The sequence below is a fragment of the Oncorhynchus tshawytscha genome, linkage group LG30 (assembly GCF_018296145.1).
Source record: "Oncorhynchus tshawytscha isolate Ot180627B linkage group LG30, Otsh_v2.0, whole genome shotgun sequence".
In the NCBI taxonomy this organism is placed as follows: domain Eukaryota; kingdom Metazoa; phylum Chordata; class Actinopteri; order Salmoniformes; family Salmonidae; genus Oncorhynchus; species Oncorhynchus tshawytscha.
The window spans coordinates 28,665,024-28,680,529 of NC_056458.1; the positions used below are offsets into that span (position 1 = coordinate 28,665,024).

The following is a 15,506-nucleotide window of genomic DNA, read 5'->3' on the forward strand; positions in this document are numbered from 1 at the left end:
CTCTTCTGGGAATGCTTTCCACTAGATGTTGAAACATTGCTGCGGGGACTTGCTTCCATTCAGCCACAAGAGCATTAGTGAGGTCGGAAACTGAAGTTGCCGTTCCAATTCATCACAAAGGTGTTCGATGGGGTTGAGGTCAGGGCTTTGTGCAGGCCAGTCAAGTTCTTCCACACCGATCTCACCAAACCATTTCTGTATGGACCTTGTTTTGTGCACAGGGGCATTGTCATGCTGAAACAGGAAAGTGTTGCCACAAAGTTGGAATCACAAAATCATCTAGAATGTAATTGTAAGCTGGAGCATTAAGATTTCCCTTCACTGGAACTAAGGGGCCTAGCCCGAACCATGAAAAACAGCCCCAGACCATTATTTCTCCTCCACCAAACTTTACAGTTGGCACTATGCTTTTGGGCAGGTAGCGTTCTCCTGGCATCCGCCAAACCCAGATTCGTCCATCAGACTGCCAGATGGTGAAGCTTGATTCGACACTCCAGAGTCCAATGGCAGCGGTCTTTACACCACTCCAGCCGACGCTAGGCATTGTGCATGGTGATCTTAGGCTTGTGTGCGTGCGGGTGCTCGACCATGAAAACCCATTTCATTAAGCTCCCGACGAGCAGTTATTGTGCTGACATTGTTTCCAGAGGCAGTTTGGAACTCGGTAGTGAGTGTTGCAACCGGAGACAGATCATTTTTATACGTTATGCGCTTCAGCACTCTGCATTCCCGTTCTGTGAGCTTGTGTGGCCTACCACTTCGCGGCTGATCAATTGTTGCTTATAGATGTTTCCACTTCACAATAAAAGCACTTACAGTTGACCGGGTCAGCTCTAGCAGTGCAGAAATTGAACGAACTGACTTGTTGAAAAGGTGGCATCCCATATTGGGTGCCACGTTGATAGTCAACAGATCTTCAGTATGGGACATTCTACTGCCAATGTTTGTTTATGGAGATTGCATGGCTGTGTGTTCGATTGTATACACCTGTCAGCGACGGGTGTGGCTGAAATTGCTGAATCCACAAATTTGAAGGGGTGTCCACTAACTTTTGGCCATGTAGTGCATATTAGTGTTTTTTCATTTATTTTTCCTTGATAAATAAAAATCTTCCACTTAGACAAAATATTGTGTAGATAAAGAAATACTATTAAATCCAGTTTAATTCAAATCTGCATCAACAAAGCATTGGGAACAAGTCGAGGGGTATGAATACTTTCTGAAGGCAATATGTATTGTGCCATTTGGGACTCAATCGCAGTCAGTCCCCCTGTTCCCATCTCCCCCTACACCGATACGGTGGAGCGCAGTCAAATTGTATCTCCTTTGTTTCCTAAAATTTTGGATAAACACAGAGGAAACTGGTAAAACTGTACCCAAAATCATCAAAAGACCACAATCGGATTACAACTAGATGTTGGTTTAATCTCCCTGGAGAGGGAGCAGAATATGGAGTTACACCACACTCTTGCAGCGATTGACATTGCATAACAAGCTTTACAGTTTCCTGCACCTCAAGGTCTGATGAAGTAAAAGTCTGGTAAAGGGAAAACAACCTTTGCTTGTGTCCCCACAACTGCACCGCATGGGGACAATGACAAAGATCTTCCATGCATTAGACTCATTTGCGATAGTACATTGTGAATTTCAATGTGTACAGGCAACAGCAAAACTAATGGCTTGTTTATATTGATCCATCATGGATATTTATAGTTGAAAGGATAAATTAAATAAACAGCAAATTCCGATTTATTGGCTGCAGAGATAGAACAGTGTTTGTTTTATCACCTAATGTCCTCTGCAAATTCATTGGAATACTCTTGATCATGAAAATATAATATTTGTCACTGAAATATTAAAAACGGGTGAAGGTTTTCATATGCAGTGCTTTAGACTGCGAAAAATTGATATTTTCTCTCCTCTAAGGAACCAAAACATTTTTTATTTCCTAACTCAAAGGCCCAATTGGTAGTATGCATGCCCTGTAACATTGCAGTTTGTCACATCAAGGTTAGTATGATTGCTTTTGACAAAGGTTGTTTCAGCTGTTGTAATTTATTGAGATTCCCAAAGTCATGTCATATCGATCGAAATATGCACAGCCATACCAAAATATGTGAAATGTTTTCCCCCAACACCCCAGAATCACATATGTCCACACTGGCCTCCCACATAATGCAGGAGTGTGTGTGTGCAGTTGTATTCTATTGATGAGCTGTCTGTGTACCACGCAAACGCTTTGGCGCTCCCCTCACGGTGTGACGTACGATATGTTTGTGTTGTGCTTTATCTTTGTGCTACCTTGATTCTCTTTGATTTCCCTCAAGCCTCATGTCTTAGTCCTTGTCGTGTACTGGTCTCTAAATGCTTGCTTATGGGTTCCATTTGTTTTCTCCCTCCCTCCCGCCCCCATTTCTCCTTTTTTTGCATGCCACCTGTTCCCTTCCTCCCTCCACCACCACCACTGCTCCTCCGCTTCGCTCCTCTCCTTCGCCCTCGTGTGCTCAGATACTACGCCCAGCGCTGAACCCGCAGCTCACGGTTGGTTTCTCTTCCCTCTTTTTCTTCTGCCCACCACAGCATGCCCCACCACAGCATGGCACCTGATTACCAGCGCTGTTTTAATGTCTTGCTCTCCTTTGATTACTCTACTGTACTCTCTGCCACTACATGAAAAGATGACTTGCTATGGTTTCATTCGTCTGTCTCTGCTTGTTTGTCTATATGTGTTTTTCTGTCTGTTTTTACATCTATTGCTCAATCCCAAAACATCACCTAGCCCCTACACACAGATCTGAAAGAATCAGAAAGATATAGCCAATATGGTATTAGCTCCATCTTGCCCTTTGATAGGCTAGGTGGAATTTTGACAGCATTGCTGATACATATTATGTCGGCCCAATTCCCCTATAAGAGAGGAGTTAGGGGTCAATTTGGGGTTGGGCATTTGTATGACAAGCCTGCTGGTCCGGTTAGCCAGTTTGTGCTTTTAGATAACTCCTCTATGTGTTCGTAGCTTGCAATGCCAAACCTGTATGCCATGACAACGAGAGAAGAGTTAGCTGCAGCACATACCGAATGGGACCAGGCTATCGTATGGCTATCCATCCTTTTTTCTGTCTGTCTTCCTGTCCTTCCGTCTGTCTTTCTGGCCATCAGTGTTAGAAACCCTTGCTGGTTCACCTTAAATCCCAAATCACCCCATTTGGGTTTCTTTAATCAAAATGCCCACTCAAAATCTCCATGAGGGTGCATTCTTCCTTGTTGAAGTATGCCTTAAGTGTCCTCATTTTGCACCCAAAAGGAATAAATAATAACCCGCCTCGAAAATCTTTTTAATTAATTTAAATTATGTCTAAATGGCTGGTTTCTTAAGGTGATACATCACAAACCTTTAGCTACCACTCAGGTACTCAGACAGCGTAGTTCAGTTTGCCAGACAATTACCACTTTGTTTCCATCAACATAAGGCACAAGCAACAAACTATTCACAGAGCTCAGATGGCAAGACAATTTTGTATTCGGCAGAAAATACACTTAATACTGGTGTTTTTTGGAAGAAAACTACCCTTATAACCCTCGGAGCGCATATGAATTATACATAGAGATGTACAACCTCAAGTTCATGTATTTTTAGGCACCTGTGTTGATACATCTCTCCTGTGATTATGTAGGCTAATATCTACATAGGGTAATACGTTAATTAAACCCTTGGCCTTCATCACATTCTATCAGCTAATCCCCATTGGCTCAGAACACGAGCTGTTGCTGCAGAGTTCTGACAAACTAACCAATATTAACGGACACCAGCTAAATTTCTGTGGTCTGAAGGGATAGGTCCATTCTCTGAATTGTATTTATAATTTTTATTTGTTACCTTTATTTAACTAGGCAAGTCAGTTAAGAACAAATTCTTATTTTCAATGACGGCCTAGGAACAGTGGGCTAACTACCTGTTCAGGGGCAGAATGACAGATTTGTACCTTGTCAGCTTGGGGATTTGAACTTGCAACCTTTTGGTAACTTGTCCAACGCTCTATCCACTAGGATACCCTGCCGCCCCAAAGGGATGTACAACCTCAAGTTCAATATGATTGAAATGACTGTCACGCCCTGGTCAAAGTATTTTGTGTTTATCTTTATGTATTTGGTCAGGCCAGGGTGTGGCATGGGGTTTTTGTAATTGTGGTGTGTTTGTCTTGGGGTTTTGGTGGTGGTATTGGGATTGTAGCTTAGTGGGTTGTCTAGCAAGGTCTATGGCTGTCTGGAGTGGTTCTCAATCAGAGGCAGGTGCTTATCGTTGTCTCTGATTGGGAACCATATTTAGGCAGCCATATTCTTTGAGTTTGTCGTGGGTGATTGTCCTTAGTGTCTTACTTGTACTCTCTGTTAGTTTGCACTAGATAGGCTGTTTTCGGTTTTCATTACGTTTATTGTTTTGTAGTGTTTAGTGTTTAGTCGTGTTTACGTTTTGTTTAATAAATATGGATCGCAATCGACACGCTGCAGTTTGGTCCGACTCTCCTTCATCACCACTAGAAAACCGTTACAGAATCACCCACCACCAACGGACCAAGCAGCGTGTTAACAGGCAGGAACCACAGGAGAGGCAACAGAGGCAGCAGCAGCAGGAGCAGCAGCAGCTGCAGTGGGAGAGGCTGCACCACCTGGAGAAATGGACATGGGAGGAAGAACTGGACGGTAAAGGACCCTGGGCTCAGCCTGGAGAATATCGCCGCCCCAAGGAAGAACTGGAGGCGGCGAAAGCTGAGAGGCGCAGATATGAGGAGGCAGCACGGCGTAGCGGATGGAAGCCTGAGAATCAGCCCCAAAAATTTCTTGGGGGGGCTCAGGGAGAGTGTGGCAGAGTCAGGAGTCAGACCTGAGCCAACTCTCCCTGTTTATCGTGAGGAGCCAAGGAGGAGACCAGAACCAGAGACTGTGAAGGAGTTAATGGGGAAATTGGAGGAGAGAGAAATGAGGGAGTTGCTGTGTTGGTGCTTTTTGCATGGAATTCGCCCGACGGAACGTGTTGGGGATTTGATGGCACCTGGGTTAGCGCTCCATACTCGTCCTGAGGTGCGTGTTAGTCGGCTGGTGAAGTTGGTGCCAGCCTCACGCACCAGGCCTCCTGTGCACATCCCTAGCCTTGCACATCCTGTGCCAACACTGCTCTCAAGATCTCCAGTACGCCTTCACGGTCTAGCCCATCCTGTGCTACCTCCACACTCCAGTCCTCCGGTAGCAGCTCCCCGCTCCAGGCTTCCTGTGCGTGTCCTCGATCCAGTACCACCAGTTCCAGCACCATGCACCAGGCCTTCAGTGTGCCTTGCCTGTTCAGCGCAGCCAGCGCTTTTCTCCTCTCCTGCGCTGCTGGAGTCTCCCGCCTGTTTAGCGCAGCCAGAGCCTTTCTCCTCTACAGCGCTGCCGGATCCTCCCGCCTGTTCAGCGCAGCCAGAGCCTTCCTCCTCTACAGCGCTGCCGGAGCCTCCCGCCTGTTTAGCGCAGCCAGAGCCTTTCTCCTCTCCTACGCTGCCGGAGTCTCCCGCCTGTTCAGCGCAGCCAGAGCTGCCAGCCTGCATGGAGAAGCCAGAGCTGCCAGCCTGCATGGAGCAGCCAGAGCTGTCAGTCCGCATAGAGCAGCCAGAGCTGTCAGTCCGCATAGAGCAGCCAGAGATGTCAGTCTGCATAGAGCAGCCAGAGATGTCAGTCTGCATGGAGCAGCCAGAGATGTCAGTCTGCATGGAGCAGCCAGAGATGTCAGTCTGCATGGAGCAGCCAGAGCTGTCAGTCTGCATGGAGCAGCCAGAGCTGCCAGTCTGCAAGGAGCAGCCAGAGCTGGCAGTCTGCAAGGAGCAGCCAGAGCTGTCAGTCTGCATGGAGCAGCCAGAGCTGTCAGTCTGCATGGAGCAGCCAGAGCTGCCAGTCTGCATGAAGCAGCCAGTCTGCATGGAGCAGCCAGAGCTGCCAGTCTGCATGGAGCAGCCAGAGCTGCCAGTCTGCATGAAGCAGCCAGAGCTGTCAGTCTGCATGGAGCAGCCAGAGCTGTCAGTCTGCATGGAGCAGCCAGAGCTGCCAGTCTGCATGGAGCTGCCAGTCTGCAAGGAGCAGCCAGAGCTGTCAGTCTACATGAAGCAGCCCGAGCTGCCAGTCTGCATGAAGCAGCCAGTCTACATGGAGCAGCCAGAGCTGCCAGTCTGCATGAAGCAGCCAGAGCTGTCAGTCTGCATGGAACAGTCAGAGCTGTCAGTCTGCATGGAGCAGCCAGAGCTGTCAGTCTACATGAAGCAGCCCGAGCTGCCAGTCTGCATGAAGCAGTCAGTCTACATGGAGCAGCCAGAGCTGTCAGTCCGCATGGAGCAGCCAGAGCTGTCAGTCTACATGAAGCAGCCCGAGCTGCCAGTCTGCATGAAGCAGCCAGTCTACATGGAGCAGCCAGAGATGTCAGTCTGCATGAAGCAGCCAGAGCTGTCAGTCTGCATGGAGCAGCCAGTCTGCATGGAGCAGCCAGTCTGCATGGAGCTGCCAGTCTGCATGGAGCTGCCAGTCTGCATGGAGCTGCCAGTCTGCATGGAGCTGCCAGTCTGCAAGGAGCTGTCAGTCTGCACGGAGCTGTCAGTCTGCACGGAGCTGCCAGTCTGTAAGGAGCTGCCAGTCTGCAAGGAGCTGCCAGTCAGCACGGAGCCGCCAGAGCGGTCAGTCTGTAAGAAGCCGCCAGAGCTGTCAGCCTATATGGAGCAGCTAGTGCCGCCAGTCTGCCCAGCGCCGCCAGTGCCCCCAGTCTGCCCAGCGCCGTCAGTCTGCCCAGCATCGCCAGTCTGCCCAGCGTCGCCAGTCTGCCCAGCGTCGCCAGTCTGCCCAGCGCCGTCAGTCTGCCCAGCATCGCCAGTCTGCCCAGCATCGCCAGTCTGCCCAGCGTCGTCAGTCTGCCCAGCGTCGTCAGTCTGCCCAGCGTCGTCAGTCTGCCCAGCGTCGTCAGTCTGCCCAGCACCGCCAGTATGCCCAGCGCCGCCAGTCTGCCCAGCGCCGCCAGTCTGCCCAGCATCGCCAGTCTGCCCAGCGCCGCCAGTCTGCCCAGCGCCGCCAGTCTGCCCAGCGCCGCCAGATCTGCCAGTCAACCAGACTCTTCCAGATCTGCCAGTCAACCAGACTCTTCCAGATCTGCCAGTCAACCAGACTCTTCCAGATCTGCCAGTCAACCAGACTCTTCCAGATCTGCCAGTCAGCCAGGATCTGCCAGTCAGCCAGGATCTGCCAGTCAGCCAGGATCTGCTGAAACCACCAGCCAGCCAGGAGCTGGTAGATCTATCTACCTGCCTGAGCTTCCTCTCACTCCTGAGCTTCCTCTCACTCCTGAGCTTCCTCTCACTCCTGAGCTTCCTCTCACTCCTGAGCTTCCTCTCACTCCTGAGCTTCCTCTCACTCCTGAGCTTCCTCTCACTCCTGAGCTTTCTCTCACTCCTGAGCTTTCTCTCACTCCTGAGCTTTCTCTCACTCCTGAGCTTTCTCTCACTCCCGAGCTTCCCCTCAGTCCCGAGCTGCCTCGGTCCCGAGCTGTCCTTCAGTCCCGATCTGCTCCTCAGTCCAGTGGGGTTCTGGGTGGGGACTACTAGGCCATGGTCGGCGGCGAGGGTGGACTATCCAGGGACGAAGGGAGAGGGGACTAAGACATTAAAGGAGTGGGGTCCACGTCCCCGCGCCGGAGCCGCCACCATGGACAGACGCCCACCCGGACCCTCCCTATTGTTTTGAGGTGCGTTCGGGAGTCCGCACCTTAGGGGGGTTCTGTCACGCCCTGGTCAAAGTATTTTGTGTTTATCTTTATGTATTTGGTCAGGCCAGGGTGTGGCATGGGGTTTTTGTAATTGTGGTGTGTTTGTCTTGGGGTTTTGGTGGTGGTATTGGGATTGTAGCTTAGTGGGTTGTCTAGCAAGGTCTATGGCTGTCTGGAGTGGTTCTCAATCAGAGGCAGGTGCTTATCGTTGTCTCTGATTGGGAACCATATTTAGGCAGCCATATTCTTTGAGTTTGTCGTGGGTGATTGTCCTTAGTGTCTTACTTGTACTCTCTGTTAGTTTGCACTAGATAGGCTGTTTTCGGTTTTCATTACGTTTATTGTTTTGTAGTGTTTAGTGTTTAGTCGTGTTTACGTTTTGTTTAATAAATATGGATCGCAATCGACACGCTGCAGTTTGGTCCGACTCTCCTTCATCACCACTAGAAAACCGTTACAATGACACCCACACTGTATTCAAGATTATGCTCAGGTTATGTAAATTAGGGTTTAATCATATGTTAAAGTGAACGTTTTTAGATAATTTATATCAAACTCAACCGTTAAAAGTATTTACTAAAATAAACTGAAGTAAAATATATATTTTAAAAATTAACAACAAATAATTAAGGAGCAACCATACAATAACAGTAGCGAGGCTATATACAGGGGGTACCGGTACAGAATCAATGTGCGGGGGCACCGGTTAGACAAGGTAATTGAGGTAATATACACGTAATGTTAGCTAGCTAGCCAGAAATCTAACGTCAGCTAACATTAGCTAGCTAACAGCGAGCTTTAACTTGGGGTCTTTTGTTTAGACATGCCACTTTAACGTTAGCTAGCTAGCTAAAGAATGAACGGTTCTGCCTGTGGCTATGGAACCCTGACCTGTTCACCGGACGTGCTACCTGTCCCAGACCTGCTGTTTTCAACTCTCTAGAGACAGCAGGAGCGGTAGAGATACTCTTAATGATTGGCTATGAAAAGCCATCTGACATTTACTCCTGAGGTGCTGACTTGTTGCACCCTCGATAACTACTGTGATTATTATAATTTGACCTTGCTGGTCATTTATGAACATTTGAACATATTGGCCATGTTCTGTTATTGTTACGTTTTTCTAGGTGTGAAGGAGAGTCGGACCAAAATGCAGTGTGTAGATTACGATTCATGTTTAATGACAAACACACTAAACACTACAAAACAATAAACGTAACGAAAACCGAAACAGCCTATACTTGTGTAAACTAACACAGACCAAGGACATCAGGATACTAAGGACAATCACCCACGACAAACTCAAAGAATATGGCTGCCTAAATATGGTTCCCAATCAGAGACAACGATAAACACCTGCCTCTGATTGAGAACCACTCCAGACAGCCATAGACTTTGCTAGATAACCCCACTAGCTACAATCCCAATACACACACACCAAAACCCCAAGACAAAACACACCACAATACAAAAACCCCATGCCACACCCTGGCCTGACCCAATACATGAAGAAAAACACAAAATACTTAGACCAGGGCGTGACAGTTATAATATCCACCCGGCACAGCCAGAAGAGGACTGGCCACCCCTCATAGCCTGGTTCCTCTCTAGGTTTCTTCCTAGGTTTTGGCCTTTCTAGGGAGTTTTTCCTAGCCACCGTGCTTCTACACCTGCATTGCTTGCTGTTTGGGGTTTAGGCTGGGTTTCTATACAGCACTTTGAGATATCAGCTGATGTAAGAAGGGCTATATAAATACATTTGATTTGATTTGAACTATAATTCCAATCCATAGAGTACTAGCAATACAAACCAATTGTCATTGCTAGCTAAAGTTAACCAAATAGGTTCAACGTTAGCTAGCAAGCCATTCATCGAACTTCAGCTAGCTAGCTAACAGCAAGCTTAAATTTGCAATGAAAACAACTTCCTGACAAAATTAGAAACGTATAATATCTGAAACTGTAGCTGGCTTCATGGCAGACTGCAACCCCTTTCATTAAATAAGACGTCCTGTGTCATTTCTGTGTAGTTTCCACAGAAATTCCACTGAACTTCTTCCGTGACAACAACACTGTTGATCGCCGTTTCTTCCCCATTACTGTCATCAGAAGACTACAATGTCTTCTTCTTCAAAAAAACGTGTTTTTTTTAACCTAAATCGGTAACTTCCTCAACGTCTGATTCATTTTCAGAGTCGGAGAGAGTCAGCATGGCACGATCGTCCTCCAGAAAGTAGTCCATCACAACTGATAATATTTGCAGTTCTCCATGGCTAACTTTATATCTTTTGAAAAAACTGCAGTAGAATGGATTATTTACGTAAAACGAGCAGCTCATTTTATAGACACGATGCTACACCGCAGAACAATCTGAAACTCATAATCTCTACATGTCCAGCCCACTCATTATCTCAGTTAATCATGGTTAGCGGGAAAACCAACTAGGCTCGTAATTTAACAACTTTATTCGTATTTACAGATGGCATAAAAGTTTGTTATTAAGGCACATGAAGGTTCACTTATTCGAGAAGGCATTTCTGCCAAACAATGCATTTTGATTTTTAAAAATTGTTTACGTCCAAATGGCTCTCCTGTGAAGTCATGACTTGCGACATTACACCTTGTTTCCTGAAACGGGTCGCAAATGATAGTCCCACAAAGCGCAAACCAGATTAAATGGTGTATCGCTGCAGAATGCTGGAGTAGCCATGCTGGTTAAGTGTGCCTTGAATTCTAAATAAATCATGACAGTGTCACCAGCAAAGCACCCCCACACTATCACACCACCTCCTCCATGCTTTACGGTGGGAACCATCCGTTCCCCTACTCTGCGTCTCACAAAGACACAGTGGTTGGAACCAAAAATCGCAAGTTTGGACTCATCAGACCAAAGGACAGATTTCCACCGGTCTAATGTCCTTTGCTTGTGTTTCTTGGCCCAAGCAAGTCTCCTCTTATTGGTGTCCTTTTAGTAGTGGTTTCTTTGCAGCAGTTTGACCATGAAGGTCTGATTCACACAGTCTCCTCTGAATAGTTGATGTTGAGATGTCTATTACTTGAACTATGTGAAGCATTTATTTTGGCTGCAATCTGAGGTGCAGTTTGTTAACTTCATGTTTAAAGTATCCCTATATTTCTGTTATTACGGTGCTATCACTCTGTTATTAGTACGCCTGCGCGGTAGTCTCACTGTTGATGGACCTGGCCTGAGTGCAATGGCAACCATGTACTGTGGAAATACGGTTTAGTAAACACTGTTATACTGGAACCTAGTCGTTGTGTCATGTTAAGATAACACAAGGAACTCTAATGAACTTATCCTCTACAGCAGAGGTAATTCTGGGTCTTCATTTCCTGTGGCGGTCCTCAGGAGAGCCAGTTTCATCATAGCGCTTGATGGTTTTTGCGACTGCACTTGAAGAAACTTTCAAAGTTCTTGAAATGTTCCACATTAACTGACCTTCATGTCTTAAGGTAATGATGGACTGTCGTTTCTCTTTGCTCATTTGAGCTGTTCTTGCCATAATATGGACTTGGTCTTTTACCAAATAGGGCTATCTTCAGTATACCACTTTTGACTTGTACTGTATGTGTACATGTAAAGCTAATCTGGGAAAGTAGATGGGGGGTGTATGGTATTGTGTACACACACACAATTAATCTAATTTCTTCAAATTCTTAAAATAATGCCAAGTTTGGTGTGAAATGTGTTTTAATGTAAAATGTCAAGCAGATTTATTTCACTCCGACTGCTAAATCAATGTTTGTGACCTGTAAGACCCATGCATCTCTCTCTTGGTTCTGAGAATAGTATTATGGCTTTTCTTTATCGGCGAGATAGAAAATATTGATTAACCTGTGTTTTTGCAACTCTTCTCAGAAACCTGTTCAGAAAATTCTTTCAGTGGTCTAAAAAAAGATTTTAGTCACAAAGACGCCAACAAAATACAAAGACGCCAACCTAACACGTTTCACACAGGTCACTGTGAAATATTAGTCTGTCGCAGAAGTATTGCAAAATGTGTTCTTCTTGTTGTTTTGGTGCCCTTTCACAGTTTTGGAGATGTTTCTCCTCTCTAATAACAGTGTATATTTTGCTTATAGCAGCAAGCTGTAAGAAATATATTGCAGTGAACCAGGAAGTCAGTGAAGATTAACCAGTACATTACCACCAAAGAAAAGCAGTTCCATTTGTGTATTTATGCTACATTGTTGCATCATCCCCTTTGACAGAAGTTCTTCACTCTAGCTGACACTCTATTTAATTGCTTTGGAGAGAGATATTACAAGGCCGTGTTACTCCTTTGCGGTGTGGAGCTGAGGTGGGGTTACCTCAGGAATATGAATCGCAGAGCAGGGCCAGAAGAAGCATTGTTCTTCGGGTCAGATAGATCAAACCCTTATCAGCACGTCAGCCTCACTGTCAGACAGCACTTCTATCGCCACACACTGGTACCAATGGTATTAATGGCATTTCCTTTACCTGACCCACGTGTATTTAATGTCATACTGTGCCAGGGGCCACCCGGACTTTTTAAAATGTCTGATTTATCAATAGCGTGTCAACTTGTGTGTTTTATTGGTAACACTGTACTTGAAACCTAGTGTCATAACCATGTCATAATATGTCATAACAGCTGACATAACTTGTCATAACCTGTCATAAAATGGTCATAACACTGTCATGACACATATTTAGACCTGACATATATTGTGTTATTTTATGGCTGGTTATGACACCTACATAGGAGTGTCAAACCTACCACACAAGGCAAAACATTCCATTACACCATAGCCTACTTCTCAACAGTATTTTTTTCATGTAACATTTTCTGAAATTGACCATATTGAATTATAATTGTAATTGCGCACAGATTGATGTCAGACATGCACCTACCCCAATTATCTGTTGTTGATGACTGGGATGGATGCAGGAGCAGATTTCAGGGGCAGGCCAAGACACCCTCTTTTTGACTGGTGACTGACCTAAAGGAATGTACGTGATAGGCCTATCTGGTTTATATGATTTTGATGGTCATAATACTTCTCGACAGAGTCATAAAGTGTATTTTCTTAGTCCAAGTAAAGTGACACAGGATGGTCATAATACTTCTCGACAGAGTCATAAAGTGTATTTTCTTAGTCCAAGTAAAGTGACACAGGATGGTCATAATACTTCTCGACAGAGTCATAAAGTGTATTTTCTTAGTCCAAGTAAAGTGACACAGGATGGTCATAATACTTCTCGACAGAGTCATAAAGTGTATTTTCTTAGTCCAAGTAAAGTGACACAGGATGGTCATAATACTTCTCGACAGAGTCATAAAGTGTATTTTCTTAGTCCAAGTAAAGTGACACAGGATGGTCATAATACTTCTCGACAGAGTCATAAAGTGTATTTTCTTAGTCCAAGTAAAGTGACACAGGATGGTCATAATACTTCTCGACAGAGTCATAAAGTCATAAAGTGTATTTTCTTAGTCCAAGTAAAGTGACACAGGATGGTCATAATACTTCTCGACAGAGTCATAAAGTGTATTTTCTTAGTCCAAGTAAAGTGACACAGGATGGTCATAATACTTCTCGACAGAGTCATAAAGTGTATTTTCTTAGTCAAGTAAAGTGACACAGGATGGTCGACAGAGTCATAAAGTGTATTTTCTTAGTCCAAGTAAAGTGACACAGGATGGTCATAATACTTCTCGACAGAGTCATAAAGTGTATTTTCTTAGTCCAAGTAAAGTGACACAGGATGGTCATAATACTTCTCGACAGAGTCATAAAGTGTATTTTCTTAGTCCAAGTAAAGTGACACAGGATGGTCATAATACTTCTCGACAGAGTCATAAAGTGTATTTTCTTAGTCCAAGTAAAGTGACACAGGATGGTCATAATACTTCTCGACAGAGTCATAAAGTGTATTTTCTTAGTCCAAGTAAAGTGACACAGGATGGTCATAATACTTCTCGACAGGTCATAAAGTGTATTTTCTTAGTCCAAGTAAAGTGACACAGGATGGTCATAATACTTCTCGACAGAGTCATAAAGTGTATTTTCTTAGTCCAAGTAAAGTGACACAGGATGGTCATAATACTTCTCGACAGAGTCATAAAGTGTATTTTCTTAGTCCAAGTAAAGTGACACAGGATGGTCATAATACTTCTCGACAGAGTCATAAAGTGTATTTTCTTAGTCCAAGTAAAGTGACACAGGATGGTCATAATACTTCTCGACAGAGTCATAAAGTGTATTTTCTTAGTCCAAGTAAAGTGACACAGGATGGTCATAATACTTCTCGACAGAGTCATAAAGTGTATTTTCTTAGTCCAAGTAAAGTGACACAGGATGGTCATAATACTTCTCGACAGAGTCATAAAGTGTATTTTCTTAGTCCAAGTAAAGTGACACAGGATGGTCATAATACTTCTCGACAGAGTCATAAAGTGTAGAGTCATGAAAGGATGGTCATTTTCAGAGTCATAAAGTGTCCAAGTAAAGTGACACAGGATGGTCATAATACTTCTCGACAGAGTCATAAAGTGTATTTTCTTAGTCCAAGTAAAGTGACACAGGATGGTCATAATACTTCTCGACAGAGTCATAAAGTGTATTTTCTTAGTCCAAGTAAAGTGACACAGGATGGTCATAATACTTCTCGACAGAGTCATAAAGTGTATTTTCTTAGTCAAGTAAAGTGACACAGGATGGTCATAATACTTCTCGACAGAGTCATAAAGTGTATTTTCTTAGTCCAAGTAAAGTGACACAGGATGGTCATAATACTTCTCGACAGAGTCATAAAGTGTATTTTCTTAGTCCAAGTAAAGTGACACAGGATGGTCATAATACTTCTCGACAGAGTCATAAAGTGTATTTTCTTAGTCCAAGTAAAGTGACACAGGATGGTCATAATACTTCTCGACAGAGTCATAAAGTGTATTTTCTTAGTCCAAGTAAAGTGACACAGGATGGTCATAATACTTCTCGACAGAGTCATAAAGTGTATTTTCTTAGTCCAAGTAAAGTGACACAGGATGGTCATAATACTTCTCGACAGTGTCATAAAGTGTATTTTCTTAGTCCAAGTAAAGTGACACAGGATGGTCATAATACTTCTCGACAGAGTCATAAAGTGTATTTTCTTAGTCCAAGTAAAGTGACACAGGATGGTCATAATACTTCTCGACAGAGTCATAAAGTGTATTTTCTTAGTCCAAGTAAAGTGACACAGGATGGTCATAATACTTCTCGACAGAGTCATAAAGTGTATTTTCTTAGTCCAAGTAAAGTGACACAGGATGGTCATAATACTTCTCGACAGAGTCATAAAGTGTAAAAACACTACTTCAAATAATTCATTTCAACAACAACATGGATTTAAGAAACAAACGTTCAATCGAAAGGAAACTTCTTGGGAAAAAAACAAACATTTTAATACATGTGGGTTTTGACACTTATGTAGCTGTCATAAAAAAACACAGGTGTAAATATATGGGTAATGGCAGTGTTATGACCATATTATGACAGGTTATTACAAGTTATGTCATCTCTTATGACATATTATGACATGGTTATAACGCTAGATGTCAAGTAAAGTGTTACCATTTTATGATAAATTCCGTTGCCATTTTCCCTCAATTCGAAAAGTGCATCCGCTCTCTTCCTCTGTTAGAATGGAGAAGTCTGGTGACTTTTTATTCTAAGAATCCCATTCATTTGGTCTGCTGCCCCT

At 44.5% G+C, this 15,506-nt stretch overlaps 1 protein-coding gene across 4 annotated transcripts in view; it reads left to right on the top strand.

Annotated features, from left to right (window-relative positions):
- LOC112228465 (cell adhesion molecule 1) overlaps positions 1–15,506 on the top strand; it is a 495,694-nt gene that overhangs the window by 452,421 nt on the left and 27,767 nt on the right. For 2 of the 4 annotated variants that reach the window (XM_042309109.1, XM_042309110.1), the window contains one exon: positions 2,509–2,541. The exons of the other annotated variants lie outside the window; for them this stretch is intronic. In XM_042309109.1, coding sequence (XP_042165043.1) covers positions 2,509–2,541 — 33 coding nt within the window. The remainder of the gene's footprint in view (positions 1–2,508; positions 2,542–15,506) is intronic. 4 annotated transcript variants of the gene reach the window in all.